The sequence below is a fragment of the Thalia democratica genome, chromosome 4 (assembly GCF_965202585.1).
Source record: "Thalia democratica chromosome 4, ktThaDemo2.hap1.1, whole genome shotgun sequence".
Classification (NCBI taxonomy): Eukaryota; Metazoa; Chordata; class Thaliacea; order Salpida; family Salpidae; genus Thalia; species Thalia democratica.
The window spans coordinates 66713665-66736943 of record NC_139168.1 but is presented as its reverse complement, the minus strand read 5'-3'; the positions used below and the strand labels follow the sequence as shown (position 1 = coordinate 66736943).

Here is a 23279-nt window from a genome sequence, read left to right as displayed (position 1 = left end):
GTTTATGTTTAAAAAATGTAAGTCATTTTAGAAAGTTCCAGGAAGAACTTAAAATCTATCTATTAAATAGTGATTATCAAGGTCATTAAAGATATTTGCAACTCGTCTACTTACTTTTGTTGAAGGATTTAATATTTGTAATTTAATAGGTGTCGTCGCGTAGGGTGGAACGCTGGAGCTGTAGCTCCACCTAAAAAAAATGATGCAAGTTTTTTTTTTCTAATTTTAGATTTTAAGCCTTTAAACACACTGCTTTAAATGAGTCCCTGCTTCAGCTGTACAACCCGGAACTACATCAAAGTAACTTTATTTTAAAGTTGAGGAATTTAAAGTTAGCTTTAAATTGATATAAATTTTTTTATATTAGTTTAAAAAATAAGAAAGTTATATTATTATGAAGTCGTACAAAAATACAGCTAAGTGTGTACATCAACGTCCTTAATTTCCCTGCTAAAATACTTTTTTCATTTTTTTATATTTGATGTTCAAAATGTTCGTAAAAATAGAGCTGCAAGCTCAATCTGTGTCAGCTGCATCTTAAATGTTTAAAGTTTTCAATACAAAAAAGTTTTTTACAGTTGAATTCCGTAGCTGCATGAGTTTTCAGCACTATGTGAATTAAATCATGATCGTAGTTGAAAATTCACTACAACGCGAGAACAATAAGACAAGTTGAACTCGAGCAGAAGAAACTTGAGGAGGGAAAACTCGAGAAGGAGCAACTCGATCAGGAGCAACTCGAGCAGGAAAAACTCAAGCAGGGGCAACTGCAGCAGGATTAGAATAGATTTTATCTGATAAAAGTAGTGAGAATTCATAAGAAATTCTAATTTTTTCCCTTACATGATTATATATTATATAGTCGCTTTGATTTTTTAACAAACAAATGTTTTGTTACATTTACAAACTAATGTAGTTGTATTAAAAAAGGCCTGGACTAGTTTAAAATAAAATTTTTAGTTTGAGGTTTTTTTTTTTAATTCTCAGCACCCTCTCACAAAAATACCACGCGGCGCCACTGTTAAATACCCATTTTTTTTTATTCAAAGGTCGATTTGTTTGGTTACAGTAGCAGTGGTTTAGTCTAGATTGTAGTATTTTCTATCTGGTTATACCTTAAATTACTTTTTAAGATTACTATTTTGAATGAAGTTAAGAATTCTTACAAACTTTTTCCTTTTTTTATGTTTGCAACTACTGTTTGCTTTTTTTTATGACAATTTAAGACTTAGACAAGTATTCATAATACAAAAAAGTATATTTTAAAATAAAAGGAAATTTGTTGTTGTTATTATTATTGTTCATTTTTGTTGTATTTTGTTCTAATTACGTGCACAAATGTTACAGTACTTGTCTTTATATTGACGCTATCTCGAGGTTCTACTTATACAACTATTATTGGCCTGATTTATAATGCAACGTGCGCTCTAACTTGTATAGTAGATGCCCCAAGATAACGCTTAAATTATAGTTGACTTAAATAAACTAATATGACTTACTTACTATTTACTAAAGGTTTAATAAATCAGTTACTTATACTAATTTAAACTTAGTTCGAATCTGTGATAATGATTATATTTGCAATGAATTTGCAAAACGAAAAGATGATAAAATACTGCACAATATTACACTAATAAATCAAATTATCAATTCTTTTAAAAGACGACAATACTCGAATCAAAGAAACTAAAACCTAAACGTCTAAATCAAACTCAAAAAGTGTTCTAAGATCGAAATAAACTCGACAACAAGATTGAAGCCATTAAAACTTAAGTGCAGCGAAGAGCTGCATTGACTTCAGTCCGCTGCAACGAAGCAGAAACTAAAAAGTCTAAATTACGCGCGATATTCTTAATTTATACTCGCTTGAGAGAAAAGAAGAAAATAAAAAAGAGACAATTACCGCGTAAGTGTTACAATATATTCGTTTATAAAAGTTAAGTTCAGTTATAGTAGAACTCACTTCTTTGAAATTATAAAAAAAACTATACAATAGTTTATTTATCTATTCAAATTTAGAATTACTTTTACTGTACAAGTAAAGTTCTTAAATAACTAGAAAATTACACTATTAGCACAGAATACTGATAAAATTTAACGTAAAAACTGTTTTAACGTACTACATTATAACCTTTTTTAGAGAAGTTGTAACTTACCATTCAAGTATACACATATTTGCTATTAGTATTGTTTATCTCCTTTTATAGGTTAATTTGAAGTTATATATATTTTTTTTAGTTCTTATGTTATTAGATAAGTTTCTAAGTACATTTTTTTACACAAAATTCAATTAATTTCGGTTAGCTTTTTTTTCTTTCATTTTGTTTAACTGGTTGTTTTATTAGTAAACATTTTAATACTTAGCTGATTAAAAGATATGTGTAACAGCTCTTAAAAAATTTTGTAAGCATGAGATGTACGACTCGATAACCGAAAGGTTTTTTTTACATCAGGTCCTTAGACCAAATTTTTTGAGTGTTTTTTATCGTTCAATAAACAATTATTAAAACTAAAATTCTTCAAGTATTCGGAACAATATTTACAATATTGTTCTAACAATATTATTTTCTTAGTTTTCGTTGCTTCAAAAAAGTTGCTTCAAGCAGTAGCAACCCTAAGCAAAGTTTCTTAGACTTAGTTTTAAAATGTTACAATGACTCAATTAAATTTCTTTTCTAAACTAATTCAACTTTTATCAACTAGAATCTGACATTTTACCTACATAGATGTAAAATGTTATTATAGTTTGTTGAACGAAAAAAAACGCTCAAAACATTAAATCCTATGACCTGGTGCACGAAGAACCTTCGGTTATGGGTTTATAAGAATACTGAATTTTAGTAGAGTTTATGGAAAGTTCTTTTTTTAGTATGTAAACAATATAAGCAATAAGTTATTATTAAAATAGACAACTTAAATAAAAATTTCGGTTAGAAAAACAACTAACTGAATTTATGAGTTCTATCTTCTACTTATAGAAGTTAGTAAAACTTGAATAAGTTAAACTGTTTCTACTGACCAGTTGAAAACTTCAAAAAGTTACAGTAACAAATAAAAGGTTTTACGTGTTCCTATCACTAAACTACTACTAAAGTGCACAGTTTTTTTATTAAGTTTAAAGTGCAAAGAGTTATTTAAGCCTGAAGACCACTACTTTACAGTATATAGTAAGAAGAATTCTGAAATAAGATGTATTGGACCTCGAAAGGTAAATATGCAAAACATTGCAAATAAATTCAAAACTAAATTCTAATAGCTTTTTAGGATCCTAAAAAGAAACTTTAAATAAAATTAAAAGTACGCAGTTTTTTTACAAAACTCAAAACTTTTAGATTGCGACGTAAAGCTACAGCGCATGTTTATCAAGTGCATACATGATAAACAGTTCAAGGGTTTTTTCGTGTACCAGGTCTAAGAACCAAATATTCTGAGCGCATTTTTTTTCGTTCAATTAAGGTTAAATATTCTTGAAGTAACTGGATATTTATAAATTAGAGCTTAAGATTCGTTAGCAATATGTACATATACTATTATATTACACTACTATTTTTTTATTAAAATTTATTTAGCAACCAATCAAATCAATGACGATACAAAACACAATAACACAGGAGCATTAAAAGAAAAAAGCACACGAGTTTAACAGCTAAAATTATCTAAAGTCAATTGTATAAAGTTGTGGAATTATCAAAATAAAAAACAAAACAACTCAGGCTTCATAAGCGAGTTCTCCTTTCACGTAAGTCAATTGCACTTTCGAAATTTTGATTAGCTCTGCGTTCTCGTTCAATTTCACGGGAATCCCCGTTTCGTCGTCAGCAGGAGTCGCCATGACGACCAGATCCGCGTCGAAGCCCCTTTCGATCTTGCCCCTGAAATGTTCGACGCCGTCGACGTACGCCGATTTGGCGGTGTACAGCTCGACCGCCTCGTCACTGTTGAACACCTCACCCGCTTCGGTCCGCCTCATTGTGACGTCATACATGCTGGTGAGCGGGTCGATGCCTTCTGTTGGCGCGTCGCTGCTGCCTCCGATGCGCACTCCTGAATGTTTTTTGGAAACTTTTTTACAACTAATCAGAGATTTTAAAATATGCTTTTGAAGTTGAAATTTTTTTTTATAGTTCTTCATGTTGATGTTTGCTAAAAAAAATTGAAACTGGAGTAAACTCTGATGATATAGAATCTAACATTGTAGATCTCTTTTTTTGTCTAGTATGTGTTGTACAACGTTAGTTTTATATGCAGTCCATATAGTTTTTTAATATCTTTATATTTACAGCCTAATCATTGCTTAAAGAAAAAGGGTTAATAGAAGCTACTGATATTAGTTTTTTTTTTCATGTTCATGAAATAAAAATACAAAAATAATAGTCGTTATAAATAATTATTTGAATACCTCTTTCAGCGAAGGTCTTCCAGGTGTAAGCATATTTGTGAAGTTCTTCAGGTGGTTTTTGACAAAGTTATAATCATGCGGGGCGAAACTTGGCTGGATGCTCGTACACGCTCCCTGCTTTATCATCCTTAAGTATTTTATTTTCATTTCATTAACTAAACTACAAGTTGTAGTTTTAAGAAAACTAAAATAAAACTATATCTTGAAGAAGTTTAATCTTTGTGTAGTCAGATAAACAAACGAAATTAAAAGTTTGTATGAATAGTAGAGAAAAGCTTTTATTGAACCTTTCAATCAGGTCGTCTCTAAGTATCTGACAGTGGACGAAAATGGGTCTCATCTCCGGAACGTTCGCCGGTTATGGTCGGTTTTAAGGGCGCGTATTTTACTTAATAAATTCATCTTTTTTAGAGGTACTTTTTGACATTATATTCAATTTTTTATCTTAGCAGGGCGTAGCCCTGCTAATATTTACATTTATTATCAAAGTTGCTACAGTACTAAACTATATTTACTTTGAGGACAGGTCAAAATTGCACGAAGACAAATTTGCACGAGATGACAAAATTTAACAATCAAAATTTTTCACAAAGAGTCAATTTTGAACGAAGATACTTTTGCTCACAGACAAAATTGCACGAGGGGACTAAAACTTACGAAGACAAATCTGCACGAAAGGACAATTTTGCACAAAGACAATTTTGCATTAAGGGTCAGTTTTGCACGAAGACAAATTTGCACTAAGGGACTAAATTACACGAGGGGTTAATTTTGCATCAAGGTTCAAATTTGTACGATGGGACACTTTTGCACGAAGACAAATTTGCACGATTGGTCAAAATTTCAAGAAGAAATTTTTGCACAAAGGGGCAATTTTGCTCAATAATTCAAAAAAACAGAAAAATGGTATAAATTAAAACAAAATAATAAATAACTAACTAAACAAAAAAGTAACTGACCGAGGGTAAGAGTTAAAGGTAACAGTTATAGTAAATTAAATAAATAATAATTTATAAGTATTTTTATAAAAAAAAAGTAATTAAAATAATATAAATCAATTGATAAAAAAAAGCTAGGTTAGGGGTAGAAGTAAAAAAAATTATAAAAGAAATTATTATAATCAACGAGATACAGTTATAAAATGCTTATTAAGAAAACACATGTAAAAAATAATCTATCTGACCCTTATTAATAACAGCTGTTAGCAACTGTTACTAAAAATGAACTGTTAGCAATAACTATACAGTTTAAAATTACATCAGCATAAAAAACTTCTAAAGTTCTTAATAATACTCATCACGTGGTTTGAAACGACCACTTTATATGGATATAAAAACTATTTTGAAGTGTTTCACTTGCATCATCTTAGATTACATGAAGAAGAATGTTTTTAAACTAAAAAGTTTTGTCACTTTTTAAGAAATAAGCTTATACAAGTAGCTCTATTTAACTATTTTTATGATAGTTAAGTTTACAATAATGATAATAGTTGTAATTGTACTTAACTAAGTTTCTTTTATACCTAGAGCAAAAAGTCACTAAAAGTTAAACAGACTTGTTTATTTATATAACAGTTCAGATAGCAATAAAATTTCTTCTAGTTAGTCTACTTTATAAACTTTACTTAATTTTATTTAATCCCGAAATGTTTTAATTACTGTTGTAAGGTTTATTTCTCGACTTAAAATGAAGTGCAAAAAAAAAACTTTGAATGTAATAACAATGTTAACTTTATAATACGTTTTAAAATTACTTTACAGCTTTAATAAAAAAAAATTAAGATTATCAACAATTAAATCTTCGTGTAATTGTTTTTACTGATTTACTTTATTTAGATATTTTACTATCACTGTTACCCCTAATCCTTACCCTCGGTCGGTAACTTGTTTTATTTTTTCTTAAAAATTTTTTTTATAATTTTTTTACACTATTACCCCTAACTCTTACCCTCAGTCGGTAGACTTTTTCTTTTTAATTAATTTATGTTTATTTATTCATTTTCTTGTTTTCTTTAAGACAATTTTTATAAACTATTTATTATTTTTACTATCACTTTTACCTCTTACCCTTACCATCGTAAGTGACTTTTTTTTGTTTTTTATCAAGTTATCTTTTAGTTTTTTTAAAATTCGTGCAAAATTGACTTTTGAAGTAAAATTGTCTTAGTGCAATAGTATCCCTTCGTGCAAATTTGTCTAGGTGCAAAAGTATCTTCGTGCAAATTGACCCTTTGTGGAAATTTGTTTTCATGCAAAATTGACCCTTAATGCAAAATTGTCTTTGTGCAAAAATGTCCTTTCGTGCAAATTTGTCTTCGTGAAATTTTGTCCTCTCGTGCAAATTTGTCTGTGAGCAAAAGTATCTTCGTTCAAAATTGACCCTTTGTGAAAAATTTTGTTTGTTAAATTTTGTCATCTCGTGCAAACTTTGTCATCTCGTGCAATTTTGTCGTAATGCAATTTTGACCTGTCCTCAAAGTAAATATAGTTTAGTACTGTAGCAACTTTGATAATAAATGTAAATATTAGCAGGGCTACGCTCTGCTAAGATAAAAAATTGAATATAATGTCAAAAAGTACCTCTAAAAAAGATTAATTTATTAAGTAAAATACGCGCCCTTAAACCGACCATAACCCGTTCGCCTTTTCGAGGCAGTCGAGAGTGATGTCGGCGGCCCGGTCGCCGATACTGCTCGGCAGCCTGAACCCCTTGCTGTTGATCCTGTCGATGAACTCGCACAGCTCCTCCTCGGTTGCCCTGCAGCATGCCGCGGTTGCCCTCCTTGTCGGTGTTGACGTAGGGAAGCGACAGCGCCGCCGTCTGAGCTCGCAGCGCCCCGTCGATGAACACCTTCACCGTGTCGCACTGAAGCTTGCCCAGCTTCTTCACCGGCGCGTCGGGAAAGTTTCCTTCAATGTCCTGGCGTCTTGCACGTGGACGGACGTCACCCCGCACTTGACCAGCTCGTTCAGAGTTGCCATCATGTCCGCCTTCTTGTCTTCGGCCGTCATCTCCGGCATGTGCTTACCAGCGCGTGCTGCTGGTACTCCTTCAGCACTCCCGTCAGCTCGCCCTCGTTCGCGTGACCCTCGGGAAAGACGTCGAGGACACCGTCCGGTTCCACCATGCCATCTCCAGCGCCTTCGAGTTGACCACGAGGACGTGGTCCTGTAGAGGCGGCCTGTCGCCACACACCCGGTCGACGTCGAACCTGTCGGGCTGCCGGTCCATGACCTCGTCGTCCCAGCCGTACCCCTTCATCCACTTGCCGCTCATTACGTCGCGAGTTTCTTCTGCAGCTCGTCAATCGACTCGGGGTGGTTGAGGAACTTGAGCGGGTTGGTCTTCAGCCCGCACAGGTCGCCGTGCATGTGGCAGTCGTGGAAGCCGGGAAACAGCCACATGTTTTCAGCGTCCACCACTTTCGTCACGCTGCCGTCCGCGGGCAGGTTTTCGCTGCTGTCGTAATCCTTGACGACGCCGTCTTTGATGGCCAGCAACGTGTTGGGTTGTGGAGAGTTTTGCTGCCAGATCTGACAGTTTTTGAAAAAAGTGTCGAATTCGGTCATGCTTTCTTTTTCTGAATTAACAAACTGGATTTAATCTAAAACTTCTGAAGCATTAAGCATTATTAATGGACAAGGTACTTATAAGTTTAGATGTAATAAAATAACTAACTAAATGTATTAAGAGTTTAAATTTTTCTTCTTTTTAATTTTTAGCTCATTATAATTTTGATTAAGCTTGGTTATGCAACTCGATGACCGAGAAGTCTTTTTGCTATCCAGGTCATTGAACCAAAAAGTTTTTGAGCAATTTTTTTTTTTGTTTTTATTTAATAACCTAAACTTTCGTTTTTGTACAATAAACTAAACTTTTGTTTTTGTTCAATAAACTAAAACTATTAAAGGTATTGTCTTTGAAACAATCCAATTTTATATTAATATTTTTTAAATTGTTATTACATTATCTTGTTATAAATTTCGTTATTTCGTTCTTATATACGGAGTAGTTTTTATTTTGTATAAATAATGCATATATCCCTGAAATATCCCTGAAATGTCATTCAAAAATGTTTTTTTACTTTTCTACGCAAACGGTCATTTTGTAAAAAAGTTATTTTTGTTTTCATTTGTAAGGTCTTCTCAAATAAATATGCCATATAAATTATTTCAGATGGAGATATCTGTAAACCTTTTGTGAGTTATAATCAGCTTTAGTAGGCGTCAGGCTAAATATTGTTTTTTGAATGAAATATGAAGGGTAACTTTTTTTGCGGTTATTTGTGTTGGTAAGATTGAAACTCCAACCAGTATGTTGCTTAAAGGCATTAACACCTTGAACAAAAATGACTATCTAAGGCTTTTTGTTACGCATGATGACAATAGCAGCGAGCAAGCTTAATATCAGCACAAACATTGATAATAGTGCCAGAAGAAAATTCGTTAAACGACGTATCTGTAAAACCCTATTTGATAAGTTTAAGTAGCTTTTCAAAACTAACTTACATATGTAGCATTAAGACTATTTTAGTAAAACTACTTTATTATAGTAGAAAAAACCAGCTTTGTTTAAAAAAGATAATACAATTTTTCTAGTTTAAAACAGTATAAAATCTTACGTAGAACTTTTGTACTTTTTTTTTGTTCATAGTGTATCATAACAGCAAAACTATGTTATCCTTACAATTAAAAGCATATCAAGATTAAAACTGTTAGAAAAATTTGTTGTAATGACAGTATGATATACAGAACAAAATAATTAATCATAATATCCAGCATAGGCTTTTGGTAACGTGTCATTAAAACATATTTTGTAACAATGTTCATATTATCACCTTATCAATAAATTTAAGATTTTTTGCTTTTTGATTAAGGTAGAAAATTTAGGGTTGCAAAAAACACAAAATTAAAAGTGTTTTTTAGCAATAAAAATAAAACTATCAAACAAAGTAAATTTCTCCTCAAAAAAAAAAAAGAAAGTGAATGTGTACAACAACTACTCAAACAGAAATATATTATATTAAACTATATAGAATCTATAAGAGAAGGTTTCTTTGAAAAATTGAGTAATTTACGATAACACCAACAGTCAACACTGCGGGTCATAGTATTTGTTTAGGTTGTAGAACTACACTTCAAAAGTTGTATTTTCTAATTAACTTTGAAATCACACAAACCTGGCAAGACACATGCATGTGAATGCTCTCCATGGCATGATACAAAACCTCCGAGGACGCGACCATGGAGGAACGGAGAAATTTTACACATCTTCTGATTCCCATCTGAAAACCACTTGCTTCAACCTGATAATCAAAGTCATCCCGAGGGTCATTCTGTTGAGTTGTCGTTAGTTAGTTTGCGTGGTAAAATAGAAATGTTATTTATGTTTTGTTGTTGATATCTTATGTGGAGAAAACAATTGTTCTTTGTTTATATAAAAATAAAAAATGTTTAGTTTCTTGTGTTACAGAAAACCATTTGATGTTTTTTCTAAGTAAATTCATTACTTTCACTTTTATAGAGTTGTTTGCTTTTTTATAATAAATAAAAGTATGGTTAAGACTTTTCAAACAAAAAAGTAGTTTTACTTTATTTGTTGAGTAAATTTATCTTTTACACTTTTGGAATAAATATATAATTTGATGTTTTCTGTAAAATGTGTCTATTTTTGATTACATTTGATATTTGATTTTTTCTTTGAAAAATGTCGTTAGTATTTTTTTTTGTATTGATATAAATATTTGTTATGTTTTATTTTAAGTTGAGTAAACTTTCATTTAAGTTTAGATCTAAAAAGAAAGTATTCGACTATATGTGGATTTAATTGAACTAAACAAATATCAAAGAAAGTGTAGTAGTATATTTTCTTTCAATATTACGTTACTTCAATAAAGTTCTTGTATCTATTTGTCAAGTTAAATACCACTAGTAAAATAATATTGTAAAAGTTATTTACTTTATGTTTGTGAACAATTCAATTATACAAACTACAATTTAGTAACTGATTTAAAAATTATTACTATATTTCAGTAATGTTTATTCATTTTAACAATATATTCTTATACAGTAATAAGAAAAAAAGTTTATTAAATTCTTTCTGTAAAACAAAACTGTTGTATGTGGTTTTTAGATATAAAAATATTTTGTTTAGATTTTTTCACTAAAATTATTTACAATTGCTATGTAAATTATTGGGTTTAGTATATATATTTTTTAACCAGTATTCATTACGGCCATCATCAACAAAGTTGAGGTGCTTCGCGCCATCAATAATAAATATTGAACTTCACCTCACGACCATTAACAACATAATCCAAATAACCGGTCGTAGGTTGACTCGGATGCTGTTGTTGTTGATCGTGCGATAAAGTTCATTATTTATAACTTTTTATTAAAGGAAATAACAATGTTAAGAACATTAAAAAATAGTGAAATAAACTTCTTTAAAAGCTTTTATTTATTTTGAATTAAGGTTAACATGATAGCTAAAGGTCAAAAAAAGCAAAATAGGTTTAAAGGCTGTAAAGTGAAATGTTCTCAGAATTGTATGTATGTTCAAATAATTAAAACTGTTTGCTTACAATTTGCATATCTTTGTTTTTATTTTTTCTGACTCAACATTTTAGGCCAAATAAAATTAATACATTTCGAAGGTATAAAAGGTTTATATATTATTACTAAAATATTTATGAACAGTTAGTTAAACAAAACCACTTTAAAAATATAAATAATTAAAAAGTTTATTGAATTGTTTTAATAATACAATATACACGGTTGTTTAAAAATATTGATAAAACCAGTACCATTGATATATGTAAAACAGTCCTGGAAAAGACGTCAAAAGGTATCCAAGTTTATACCTTTTAATATATAAGTTTTTCGGTGCTCCAGGTCATAGGACCAAATATTTTGAGCGTTTTTTATGTCGTTCAACAAACAATAAGAATAACATAAAAACAAAAATCAGGATAAAAAATGCTTGGGTTTTTTGTTTTAGTACTTGTAATTATTTTTTTTTAGTATTTTTGTTTTTCAATTTTACAGTTAACTGCTACCTCTACTAACTGCCTAGGTTTTTTGCAGTAAAGTAACCAGGAAAAATAAACAGGTTTGAATTGCAGCTAGCATTATCCACTAAAAATTTCAATAATTGTATTATATATACTTATAGAATACGTAAAACGTAAAAACCTGCATGGTTTGAATAGTAGTTTATTATTTTTTTACTAAGGTAACAGTTATCATTCATTAAAAACAATTTTTATTTGTATAATACTATTTTACGCTTGTGCAACAACCCAACTAAATATATTTTACTTAGTTTAAATTATCTATCATTAGAAGAATCTATAAAATAAATTAATTAATCAAAAAAAAAAAAGAATAAACTTTTAACATATACAAAACTAAATACTGACAAAACTTAAATAAATTTTCCACTAACTATAACTATTTTACTGATTTATTAAATAATAATCAGTAAGGTTTGTTTTTGTTCATTAACGATTTGATATCTACTTGTTGTTAAAAACTTTAATACTGTTGCTTTTTTAAAATACATTAAATGCTATAACTTTTTATATCACTTTGTTGTTATAAGTTTAATTTAATGTTTATATTTTTGAAACCAACGTTGTCTGATTTATTGTCGGCTTGTTTTTGGACGTAAATCATGATTTTTTTAAAGTAAAAATTGTTAAGTTTAGTTGCAAACTTATTTTTAAACTCTTTTTTTTTTTAATTTATTTTATTTAATGTTCGAAAACAACGATTTCATTTTTATCTATCATATTTCTATTGTTTTAATATTCTTCTTTTTGAAAGTTAAGAATACTTCTTTAACGCTGATAACTTTTTGTTTCAAACTACTTTCAACTAAGCTTTCAAGCATACAAGTTTAAAACTAGTTGAATTCTTTGAATGTATGCAAAACTCTCAGATTTTACTTGTACTGTTCTTAATTTTCAGTATTATTCAGTTTTTTGATTTTCGATTCAAATATTACAATTAATAGTGCAATTAAATATTTGATTTTCAAAGTTTGTTGTATTGAAAAGTTTCTTTAGTTGACAACTAAAAAAACAGTGTTTAAATTGATATTTTTCTTGAGGACTTGAAAAATAAAGTAAATAAAACATTATAAAAAGTATTTTTAAAATCATTTGGTTAACTTTTTTTTTTTTTATTGTTAGAAATTACTTTTTCATACAAAAACAACATAGCAGAGCTTAGATTTATTTCTATTATTGATTCTATTTTACCCAAAATTAACTACAAAATAGCGACTCTGTATTATGTAATTAAAATCGTTGCAGAAGATTTTAAAGTTCAAGTATGTAATATTGTTCAAAAATAAACGTGTAATTTTTCAACAAAAAATTACAAACATTTAATCAACAAAGCTTTGAATAAAATATATACGCTGTATGATGCGTTTTTCTGATATGCTTGTTTGGTTTGTTTTTGTCAATGAAGAAGGTAATTGTTATATAAATTTTATTAAGTTTGTTGTAAAGTAACTAAAAATTACTTGAAAATTATATTATGAAAATACAAAAAAAAAAAATTCTATGCACAACAACTAAATATTTAAAATTCACTCTTTTAACAACTTTAAACAACTATTTAATTATTTAGAATTACTTAAAGCAAATACTGCACCAAAAAACAAACTCATTTATCATATATTGAAATACTTTGTTAAAATTTTCATTTAAATTTCTTTGCTAATTACTAAAAAAAATCAACTTTTGTTTAGCAGATTGCTCTAATTTTAATATAAATCATTTATAAACCAACAATGATGTACTGATTAAAACTAAAACTCCAAAACAACTTTGTTTAAAAGTCGGTGTAATTAAAGTTTTAGTCACTATTAATAAGTATCATAATATGTAAGTCAACGTTACCTTTCATTTCTTTCTTTGTTAATTATATTGTTTGCTTAATAATAATGTTTAATCTGTTTTTGAACTAATCTATTAGACCAATATGATTTAATGACTAATACTAAAACCTCAACAGAAGTGTTTTTAAAAAGTTAATAAAATTCGTTCGATTGATTTTGTTTTAAGGCTAAACTTCAAAAAAAAATGTTTGTTTTTCATTATTTAAGCAACTTTTCATAACTGTGATTTAATGACCAAGTTAAAGTCTTACGCGTAGCACAGTTCATAACAAAAGAACAATAAAAATTATTTATCCACTACTAAAAATTACATACAGCTTTTAAAAAAGATTTAATAACAACTTTATTAAAAACATAAAGCATAAACGTGTAAGTATAAACTCATTTGTTTTAACTTTAAAACGGTCACACAATATTCTAAAGAGTTAACTTAAATGAAAATTAGTATATAAACAAATTAGTATGCAAAAATAAAAGCTTTAAAAACAGTTATGATTTTATACAAACAACTAACGCAGTTGAAGTTTTACAGCTTTTACTAACACAGTTTTAAAATTTATAAAAACTTTGGAAGCAACTTAAGATATAAAGTTAATTATTAAGTCACAGCAAATAAACAAAAACAAAAAGCACAGTGCACAGTATAGTCATTTCTATTTACTTAGAATTTTCTCAAAAGCTAAGCAAGTAGTTTTAATACTTATTTTAATATATTTTTTTTGATAGTCAAACTTAAAAAAATCAAACTAATTAGAAAACTTAAAAACACAAACCACAAAAACAATAACTTATGCACACAAAACACCGTGAGTCATCTTTGAATTACTCAAGCCTTTCACTGAGCCCCCATCAAATTTCTCACTTCAGACTCTCTTCCAGTCGTTCCAACTCCTCGTTCCTACTCCTGTCGATCACCTCCATTTCCCTCACCAGTTTGGAAATTTGCGAGTCGATCAGCGATGTGACCTCGTCACCCTTACCTGCTCTGATCATCAGTCGGAGGAACTGTCTCCTCTCCTCAATTTCCCGCTGGATCTCATCGAACCTGAGGAATGCATGAATTTTGTACATATGAAAGTAAAACATATTGTCGTTAAACAGAATATTCAACAGTTTAACTTTGGGTTGTAATATAAAGTCTGAAAGTACGTTTTCCTTGTTATAGTTCTAATACCAAGTATGTTGCATTTATTTTTAAGTATCTATATATAAGCTTGCTAATATGTATATTGATACTTATACTGTTGCTAGTATTTAAAACAATCTAACGTTGTTATACCTGTCCACTTGTTGAGTTTCAACAAAAGTCCGCTCCATTTCTTCTCTGTGCTTCTTCAAAATCTGATTCTTTGTCAGCGGCTCTATGTCCTTGCCAAAGGCCATTATGTTGGACAGTTTGCTCTTCTCCTTCTCCATTGACACCGTCGGCCTGCTGATGAACTTGTCTCGCTTGTAAGCGCCGCTATCCTCGATCATCTCCTTTGTTTTTATGTTCTTGACCGGCTGACCCCTCATGGTGAACGTTTTTCGGGCTGGCAAGTCAGTTTGAGTCACTTTAGGCCTGTGATTAGATATGTGGTAAATGATTGGAATTTAGGCATGAACAATTATGTTTTATGTTACTTTTAAATTTAAACATAAAAAAAATAAATAGAACACTTGAATGTAAAAATAATATTAGCTGAACTTGAAATAAAAATATGTTTAAATTTTCATAAAGCATGCTTATATTTCTAATCTAGAACAATATCTAATTAAAATTATAACTTAAACAATTGTTTACAAGGGTAGCAGTCAAATTTGCACAAGCATACAAAATTGAGCAAGGGCACAAAATTGCAAATGATACTTTTTCACAAGGGGATAAAATTGCACAAAGAGTCATTTTTGCACAAAGGGTCACTTTTGCACAGGATATTTATTTTTTTATTTTATTTTTTTCTTTCACTGTTACCCCTAACCCGTACCCGGGTGGGTAACTTTTTTTTGTTTAATTAAAATAATTTATTATTTTTTTTTTGTTCTTTACTTTGAATGTTATCCCTAACCCTTACCCTCAGTTAATTTGTTTTTATTTATTCTTTTTTTTTCACTCTTGTGCAAAATTGACCCTTGGTGCAAAATTGTCTTAGTGCAGAAGTATCTTTGTGCAATTTTGTGCCCTTGTGTAATTTTGTCTTTGTGCAATTTAGTCACCATGGGCAATTTTGTAAACTCGTGGAATTTTGACCCATTCCGGTTTACTAAGTAACATGTAGCCACTTTTCATCTAAAATACTGTACTTTTCTTCAACTGCTTGATTTAAATATTTTTGTTAAATGCACAAAAACTACTAAGAAACTTATGAAATTTAGAAGTATTGCTTTTTCATGGATAAACTTTCAAATTTATTTAAGTAAAACATTTTTAAAGCTGATGAGCCCTCTAAGTGAAACTTAATACAATTTCAAGCTTAAAAAAAAATTGTACATATACAATCTACTTTAATTTATTATAACTATGTTTTGTAATTGTTTTGTTTTTAAATTCATCAGCTTAATATTAGTATACTTTTCCACATAATAAATATAATTTATCAAAAACAGTTGTATATATATAACTAAATACAGTCTTGCCCTGACACGTTTGCCACTCTTTGAGACAAACAATTATCCTGGACTAACAAAAAAAAACTGACCTGAGTCATCCTTTGTATTTTGAAATTCTTTAAAAAAACCTAAACAAATTCAAAAATCAATAAAAATGAAGTTTTAAAAAAAATTGGTTATATAACATCAAAAAAATATCGTGAACTTAGTTTTTTAGGAATTTTATGAAAATGTCCAAACTTGAACCATTTTTTTTTCCTTATCTTAATAGCTAACTAAATTTTTTTTTCTTATTCTAGAGAACAGTCCTTTGTCTTTAGTTTTTTTTTAAATCCATTGAATTGGGGTTTAATTTTTTGAATGTGGCTTGTTTAAAGTTTTTGTACTTTTTTTTATTTATATAACCTTTTCTCCAAAATTTATTTTTTCAAACTTTTTTTTTAAACATACTTATTAAGATGAGTTTAATAATGTTGTAATTATTTTTTTTTTTTTTTTTTAATTTTTTGTACTGTAAGCCTGAATAAACTTTTCAGAAAAATTCCAATTTTGCATGATTTTCCGTTTTTCAGATATACAACCTTTTATGCAAAAATAAAACATTTTTTTAATAATTTTTTTAATAATAACAGACTTTTATAGTTATGTTTTATGATGCTGTGATACTTTTTCCCAGTTTATTATTGCTTTTAAAATATATGACCCATACAAGTTTTACCTAAATTCTTAGCAACGCTATTTGAGGGATTTCTTGCTCCAGTGCTAAGAGTTTAGGTAAAACTTGTTTGGGTCATATATTTTAAAAGCAATAATAAACTGGGAAAAAATATCACAACATCATAAAACATAAATATAAAAGTCTGTTAAAAATAAAAATCATTAAAAAAATATTTTATTTTTGCATAAATAATTGTATATCTGAAAAACGAAAAATCATGCAAAATTGGAATTTTTCTGAAAAGTTTATTGACGCTTATGGTATAAAAAAAAATTGAAAAATAAAATTTACAACATCATTAAACTTATTTTAATAAGTATGTTTAGAATAAAGAAATTTGAAAAAAAAATTACTATTTTTGGAGAAAAGGTTGTATAAATAAAAAAATAGAAAAAAATACTAAGTTTTTAAAGGGGCCACACTCAAAAAGTCAAACCCCAATTCAATGGATTTTTCTTAATCAAAAACAAAGGAACGTTCTCTAGAATGATTTTTTTTTTTTAATTAGCTATTAAGATAAGGAAAATAATTTGGTCTTAAGTTGGGACATTTTAATAAAGTTCCTAAAAAAAGCTCTCAAGCTCAGCATCAAAATACTGTAACAACTACATCTCATTCAAAAACTAAAACAAACCCGACTGAGATTTTCAATACATTTTAAAGCTATCCTGCATTTTTTAGAAAAAATTAGTTGCCTGAGTTTTTTTTTTTTTCAAATTAGCCTGAAACAGCCTGAGTTTTCTGAGTGTGTGGCAACTCTGTCTAACAAGTAAACAGTAAAACTCAGTTTATGATTTTTCTTAACATTATCAGTTTTTAAGCATAAAATTGCAATCAAGTAAAGAAATCTAGTGAAATTAGAACCCTGTGCAATACTTATTTTTTTCTAGTTTACAAAGTCCCAATAAAGGTGCAAAATTAAAACACAATATAATTATTCAAAAACACAACATTAAAATAAACATAAATAGAAAAAATCAGGTACAAGTAACAAAAAAAATTAAAAGTACTTGTAAGAATTTGTTGGTGGAACTTTAGTAGGCAGAGGCTTGCTGCTACTGACAGACTCCTTCAGTTTTCTCTGCTGGAAATTAGTAAGCCTTGACTCCTTCATCATGACTTTCAGCAGTTCCTGAGTGTCCTTGCTGATGCCACCTTGTGGACTAGTAGTTCCAAATATCCCTCCCTTTGCAACTTGGTGCTGCCTTCTAGACATGCTGTTTTCTTAGTTTTGATTTTGAAAAATGAGTTTTTTGCTGGTTAGGTTTTGAGTTAAGTTATGTTGTTTTGAATTCAATTATAGCAATAACTTTGTTTTATAGTAAATTAATATAGTTAACTTTCTATAAGACACTTTGAAATTAAAAAGTAAAAGAAACTAGTTAAAACAATTGAAACATAAAAATATTCTCCTCACACAAACATAAACTTACTAAAAAGTAAAAAGTTAAAATAGATTTTTTAAATATTTGTATGCTTTTTCATAAATCAAACTTTATTTTTGATTATGTGAAAATTTCTTATATACGTAAAGGAAAAACTAGCAATTTAAATAAAAACATTTGTTAAAACCTGAAACTACAAAATAATTAAACATAACAATCAAAAAAATTTAAAAATCTCACAATTTTACACACATGATAGCAGCAAATAGTTAAAAAATATACACACTTATAAAAAGGTTTAACCACATATACTTAGGTTATACAAAGGTTAAACCTTTTTTGAACTAAAAAGTAATAATAAAACCATAATAAAAAAATATGAAATTAAAAAGTTTGAATTGTTAAATATAATTAATTTTATTACAAATACTGATTTAGAGTTTATGTGTTTTTGGATTGATAAAAATAGTAAATGGCTTTTTTTTCAAAAATAATTAAACCAGCACAGTAAAGAGTAAAAAGATTTGTAATTGTGTGCTCTAAAGGAGGATTTTGATCAGAAGTAAGATACCTAAGTTTTTATTTTAAGTCTTGTTTTGGTTATAAGAAATTTACTATTACATCTACTTGTTTAAACTTAAATTGATCAAAGTTTTATTTAATCTATCAACGTTGTTTATTATAAAATTATCTTAATTATAAGACTGTTTTACAACTAAATTTTGTGATATGAAAGAGTTAAAAAGCCTCCTAATTTTCTTAAACAACTCATATATAACCTTTTGTTTTATTTTATTATTAATTAAAATGCTTATACTTTCATTGTTTAAAAAATTAAGTTTTTAATTTTTTTAAACTATCTAAGGATTGTTTTTTTGATTATTTGTGGTGTCTAGCTAAAAATAAGTTGTAATTTTTTTAGTTTCTGAGAAAATTGAAAATAATAAAATTTTAGTCCAAGTTAAACAAAACAGACTATCAAACCTGAATTATACAGGATTTGTGCACGATATTTATCTTTTAGCATGATTTTGACCAATTTAACCTGATGTTCTTTTAAAGTAAGAAATATCCCTTTTAAAATACATTTTAGGTATCAGGGAGGCTTAATTAGTAAGTTAACAAATTAAAAATATTAACAAACACTATATTTTAAACAAAATAAAAAGTTAACAAGGTTGTTTTCCTACACCTATGAATTGCTTACCTAACTACTTGAATATTTTTGACTGGTCATTGTAATTTCTGCTTTAATGAGTTGTTTAAGCTAAGTTTCAGTCTTTTAAATGTCTCTAATAACTTTAAATAAACAAACAGTAAACTATATGAATAAACTGCTAAGAGTTTTTATCTAAAAAGTATTTGGTATAAAGCTTCTAAATTATAAATTAAAAAAGTTAAACCGACTAAGCTCTGAAAAACATAGTGATATAAACAGACAGCTTTGTTGTTGAATTAAACTACAATGTTAAACTGTTTATTTTTTTGAATTTTCATAATTATGACATATATAGTCAAATTAAAATAATAATGGTTCTTAAAAATCTTTTAGAGATTTAACAAAAGGTTTTAAACATTTATTTTTAGAAATACAGACTAATTTTGCCTTAAAGGGCATAGGGGGAATCAACATTTTTTTTTACTAAAAATAGCATTGGATTTCATATGAAAGCTTGAAGTACAAACTACAAGCCAGTTGTTATAAAATTAAAAAACCTTATTTAACTTTTGAAATATTGTCATTTTTATAAAGAGTTTCGAATACAAACATATAAGCTGCAAATTTTTTGGGGTCAATTTTCATGGAATTTTAATAAATCACTAAAATCTTTTTTTTTGAGCTAGAGACCTCAAACTTTTAGGAAACGTTCCTTTAATAGTTTATAAAACTTAGAAATATTTTATAACAAAAAATTTTGATTAAAAAAAAAAGTGTTTTTTTTTAATAACTGTACAAAATATAGGTTTAATCGTTTGCTAACAAAAGATCCTAGTGAAGTAACTTCACTGGAATATAAATATAAATAAATTGTACTGTAATCTTCCTTTATTATACCAACATATGTCTCTGTGTGTTAACGAATCAACATACTTCAACTGGGTTCTGTAAAACCATATGAAACATATATTGTCTAATAATAAAGGAAGATTACTATACAACTTGTTTTTATTTTTTTTAATATAAATTTTATTTTTAAAAATTAAAAAAATTCCTGTGCAATCGTTTAAAAATTTAATAATACATTTCCTGTGAAAATTCTAAGAAGATTGCTTAGAAAATGAAGGAGGAGATAGATTTTTAGTTAAATGGTCTTTTTTTGTGTTTTTAGTTTGCACCTTCCATTAGGAACCTATTGAGGTCACCAACTTTGATTGCACATATCTCAAAAATTACTTTGAGTTTTTTCAAGCGGTTAGAAATTTCTGATAGCTCAGATAAAACTCTATAAAATAAGATCAATTTGTAAAAATCAAGGTGGACGCTCCCCCCTATGCCCTTAATAATTAAACTTATATTTAGAAATAAACTCACACCTTAATAAGATTTACTCAAGAAAAATAAAAGCAGTTCTCTTTTTTTTAGTTCAGAAGTGGTCAAGCATTTGAAATGAAATAAACTAAAAATTGAAAAAAACTGATATTCTTTTTTTTTCAACAAAACTGATATATTCTGATTTAGCCTAATATGCACAAATCTTGATTATAGTTTTAGCTTTGAGTTTTCCTATAGAAAATATTTTTGAATATGGTAAAAATATTTCTTTATCCCCTATGCCTAAACTATAACCAGTAGTAAACAGCCTCAAAGATAAAGTAATTACAAAAATGTTTCTACAAAATATGAAAACAACATCTGAGGGCTTTTTAATATCTTAATTTAACCTAAACAAGTACTTTTTTAGTATAACTTTTAAATCTTAGCCCTAAAATCCATTAAACAATATCAATTTTATAAATCTGTAAACATCATAGTGATTACAAACATTGGTTTTGTTTTTATGATAACATATTTAAAAATAATTTTTAAACCATAAGTTCTAGTTAAAACAAATGTCATATATATGTACATCAAAAAAATCTACAAAACATTAATTTCTAAATTACAATTTAAAAATAAAACTTATAAAATAAAAATATTTAACTTATAAGCAAACGCATCGAAAAAAAGTTTTTAAAGCATTATTTAAAATTAAAAAGTTAACTTGAAATAGAAGTATGATGTTTTTTGATAAATTAAAACTTGTAACTATTGTAGTTTTATAGCTGAACTAAACAGCTAGATTTAGTGCTTACAATATTATATAAATTAAAATACCCTACTTTAAAAAACAATTTTTTGCATGTCACTGGAATATTTATGCAATGTTAGAATTAACTTATCCTACTACTACAGAAATTTTTCAAATTTCATTTTATTAAAAGTGCAATAAAATTCTTAACTTATTAAATTAAGAACTAACATTGGTTATATCAGTTAATACTTAACAAGACGTCCTTTCAGGACGTTATAACAGTCCTTTTAGGTCTGAAAAATAAAGAAATACAATTAGCAAAATAGTATAATTTTTTACCTTTGAAGTTTATTTGTATTAATTAGTTTTTTAAAAAGTGTTTGCATACAAGTAAAATTGATTTCACAGCTGCAGTACAAGTTTTATTTTAAGTTTTATATTTAATGTTAGTACTTTTTTTCAAATATCTATAAAAATTAGTTTTTTGTTACTAACTGTAGCTTATTTTAAAAGTTATAACCAGTGGTACAGATAGTATATTTTTCTATGGTTGTGGGAAACTATCAAGTGTTTGAAACACCCCTTAAATAGATTTTTTTTAACTAAGAAAAAAATATTACAACTACAACAAATAATTTAATTTCAGTAAATTAAAAACCGTTAATTATTTTTTATACATTATGCTTTTTAAAGTAGTAATACGTTGCTTAAAAACTACTATAAAACTAATAAACCACTTTCTAGTTATTTTAAATATCATTATACTATTACATTTATAAAGTTTATATACAATTTGGTACTCTATGTTAAAAGACAGCTGTTTTGTACACAAATTGGCGATTATAAATAGAACTGGTAAAAAAACAACAAATTAAACATTATTAAGATCAACATTTAGATTCGAATTATTACAAGTATTTAAAAAAAAATTATTTGTATGAAAAGCTGTGAGATTAAAATAATTACAAGCAATCAAAAGGTTTTTTTGTAAACCAAGTCCTAACACCGAATATTTTGAACATCTTTTTTAGAAGTTTAAAAAGTTTTAATGATTTAACGAGGATCTAGTTTAAAAATATTTAAAATTAAAACTGTTAACGGTAACATTTATGTATGATATCTTTAAAAAAATGTAAATAACAGTAAAAACCATTGTAACAAATATTAAGCTTAAAATCGTTTTTTTTTTTATTAACGTCTGATAATTTTAGTATAAAAAAAATCCTACAAGTTATTTTAAACTAATAAGTAATAAAAAAGTTTTATTACATAAATTTATGTACTGATTTTAGAAATATATATTTAAATTTATGCAGTTTTTAGCTTACTTAAATTAATAAGGTATTTTGTAAACACACTCTATTCTATAACAATACAAAGTTTGATAAAATTAAAAACATATTTTTAACTATTAAATCAAACTTAAAAGTTGTATTAAGCACATTATAGAATTGTATTTCGGTGATTTTGAAAAGTATTTGAATTAAAGACATTGTGTGTTTAAGTACTAACACTACAAGTTAGTGTCTAAAAAACGACAATCTTATTTACATATTTTATTTTTTTTAAAGCTATTTTTATTTTAAACTTCTATTCCTCGTGAATTTATAAAGTTTAAAATTTCATATTTCACTTTATTTAAAACAATATTTTTTTCGTTAAAAATATTATTAAACAATTAAACTTTGCAAATCAATTTTTTATTCAGCAAAACTATTGGTTAAGGTGCTTAATGTCAAGACAAATTAATTCAGAAGATACACAGTTTTTTTTTGAAATTTATAGGTCTTCATACAAAGTTAACTTCACCCTATTTTTTTACAATAAAAATTCAAGCTACTAAAAAGGTTTTACCTCTGATTTTTTTACATACATCAAATGGAATATTTTTTATTAGCGTTGAATAAACTTAACTTTTAATTCACCTAAAAACTTTACCTTTATAGATACACAAACTTTTAAAGTCAAAGTTACACTTGCCTTAAAAGTGAAGTATTTAAGAATTACTTATTTTAAAAGGTTTGAAAGTAGTAGCCCACCAAATA

The 23279-nt window shown here is 27.6% G+C and overlaps 1 protein-coding gene and 1 pseudogene across 1 annotated transcript; both read right to left on the bottom strand.

The window, feature by feature from the left end:
- Window positions 1–3709: 3709 nt before the first annotated feature.
- LOC145833605 (putative amidohydrolase YtcJ) lies at window positions 3710–7675 on the bottom strand (annotated as a pseudogene).
- Window positions 7676–13845: 6170 nt separating this feature from the next.
- On the bottom strand, window positions 13846–17865 carry LOC145834557 (UPF0193 protein EVG1 homolog). The gene is made up of 3 exons (XM_082942010.1): window positions 17627–17865; window positions 14589–14870; window positions 13846–14354 (listed from the first exon to the last, which is right to left on the bottom strand). The coding sequence occupies exons 1-3, from the start codon at window positions 17830–17832 to the stop codon at window positions 14168–14170; spliced, it is 675 nt and encodes a 224-aa protein (XP_082798136.1). The 5' UTR covers window positions 17833–17865; the 3' UTR covers window positions 13846–14167.
- Window positions 17866–23279: the final 5414 nt, after the last annotated feature.

Bases quoted from the DNA above. Each gene is read 5' to 3' on its own strand.
- LOC145834557 (XM_082942010.1), bottom strand. From the start codon at position 17,832: ATGTCTAGAAGGCAGCACCAAGTTGCAAAGGGAGGGATATTTGGAACT. The intron at 14,871-17,626 runs GTACTTTTAATT...ATCTAATCACAG, and splicing joins CCACCAACAAATTCTTACAA to GCCTAAAGTGACTCAAACTG. The intron at 14,355-14,588 runs GTATAACAACGT...TGCATTCCTCAG, and splicing joins GAAACTCAACAAGTGGACAG to GTTCGATGAGATCCAGCGGG.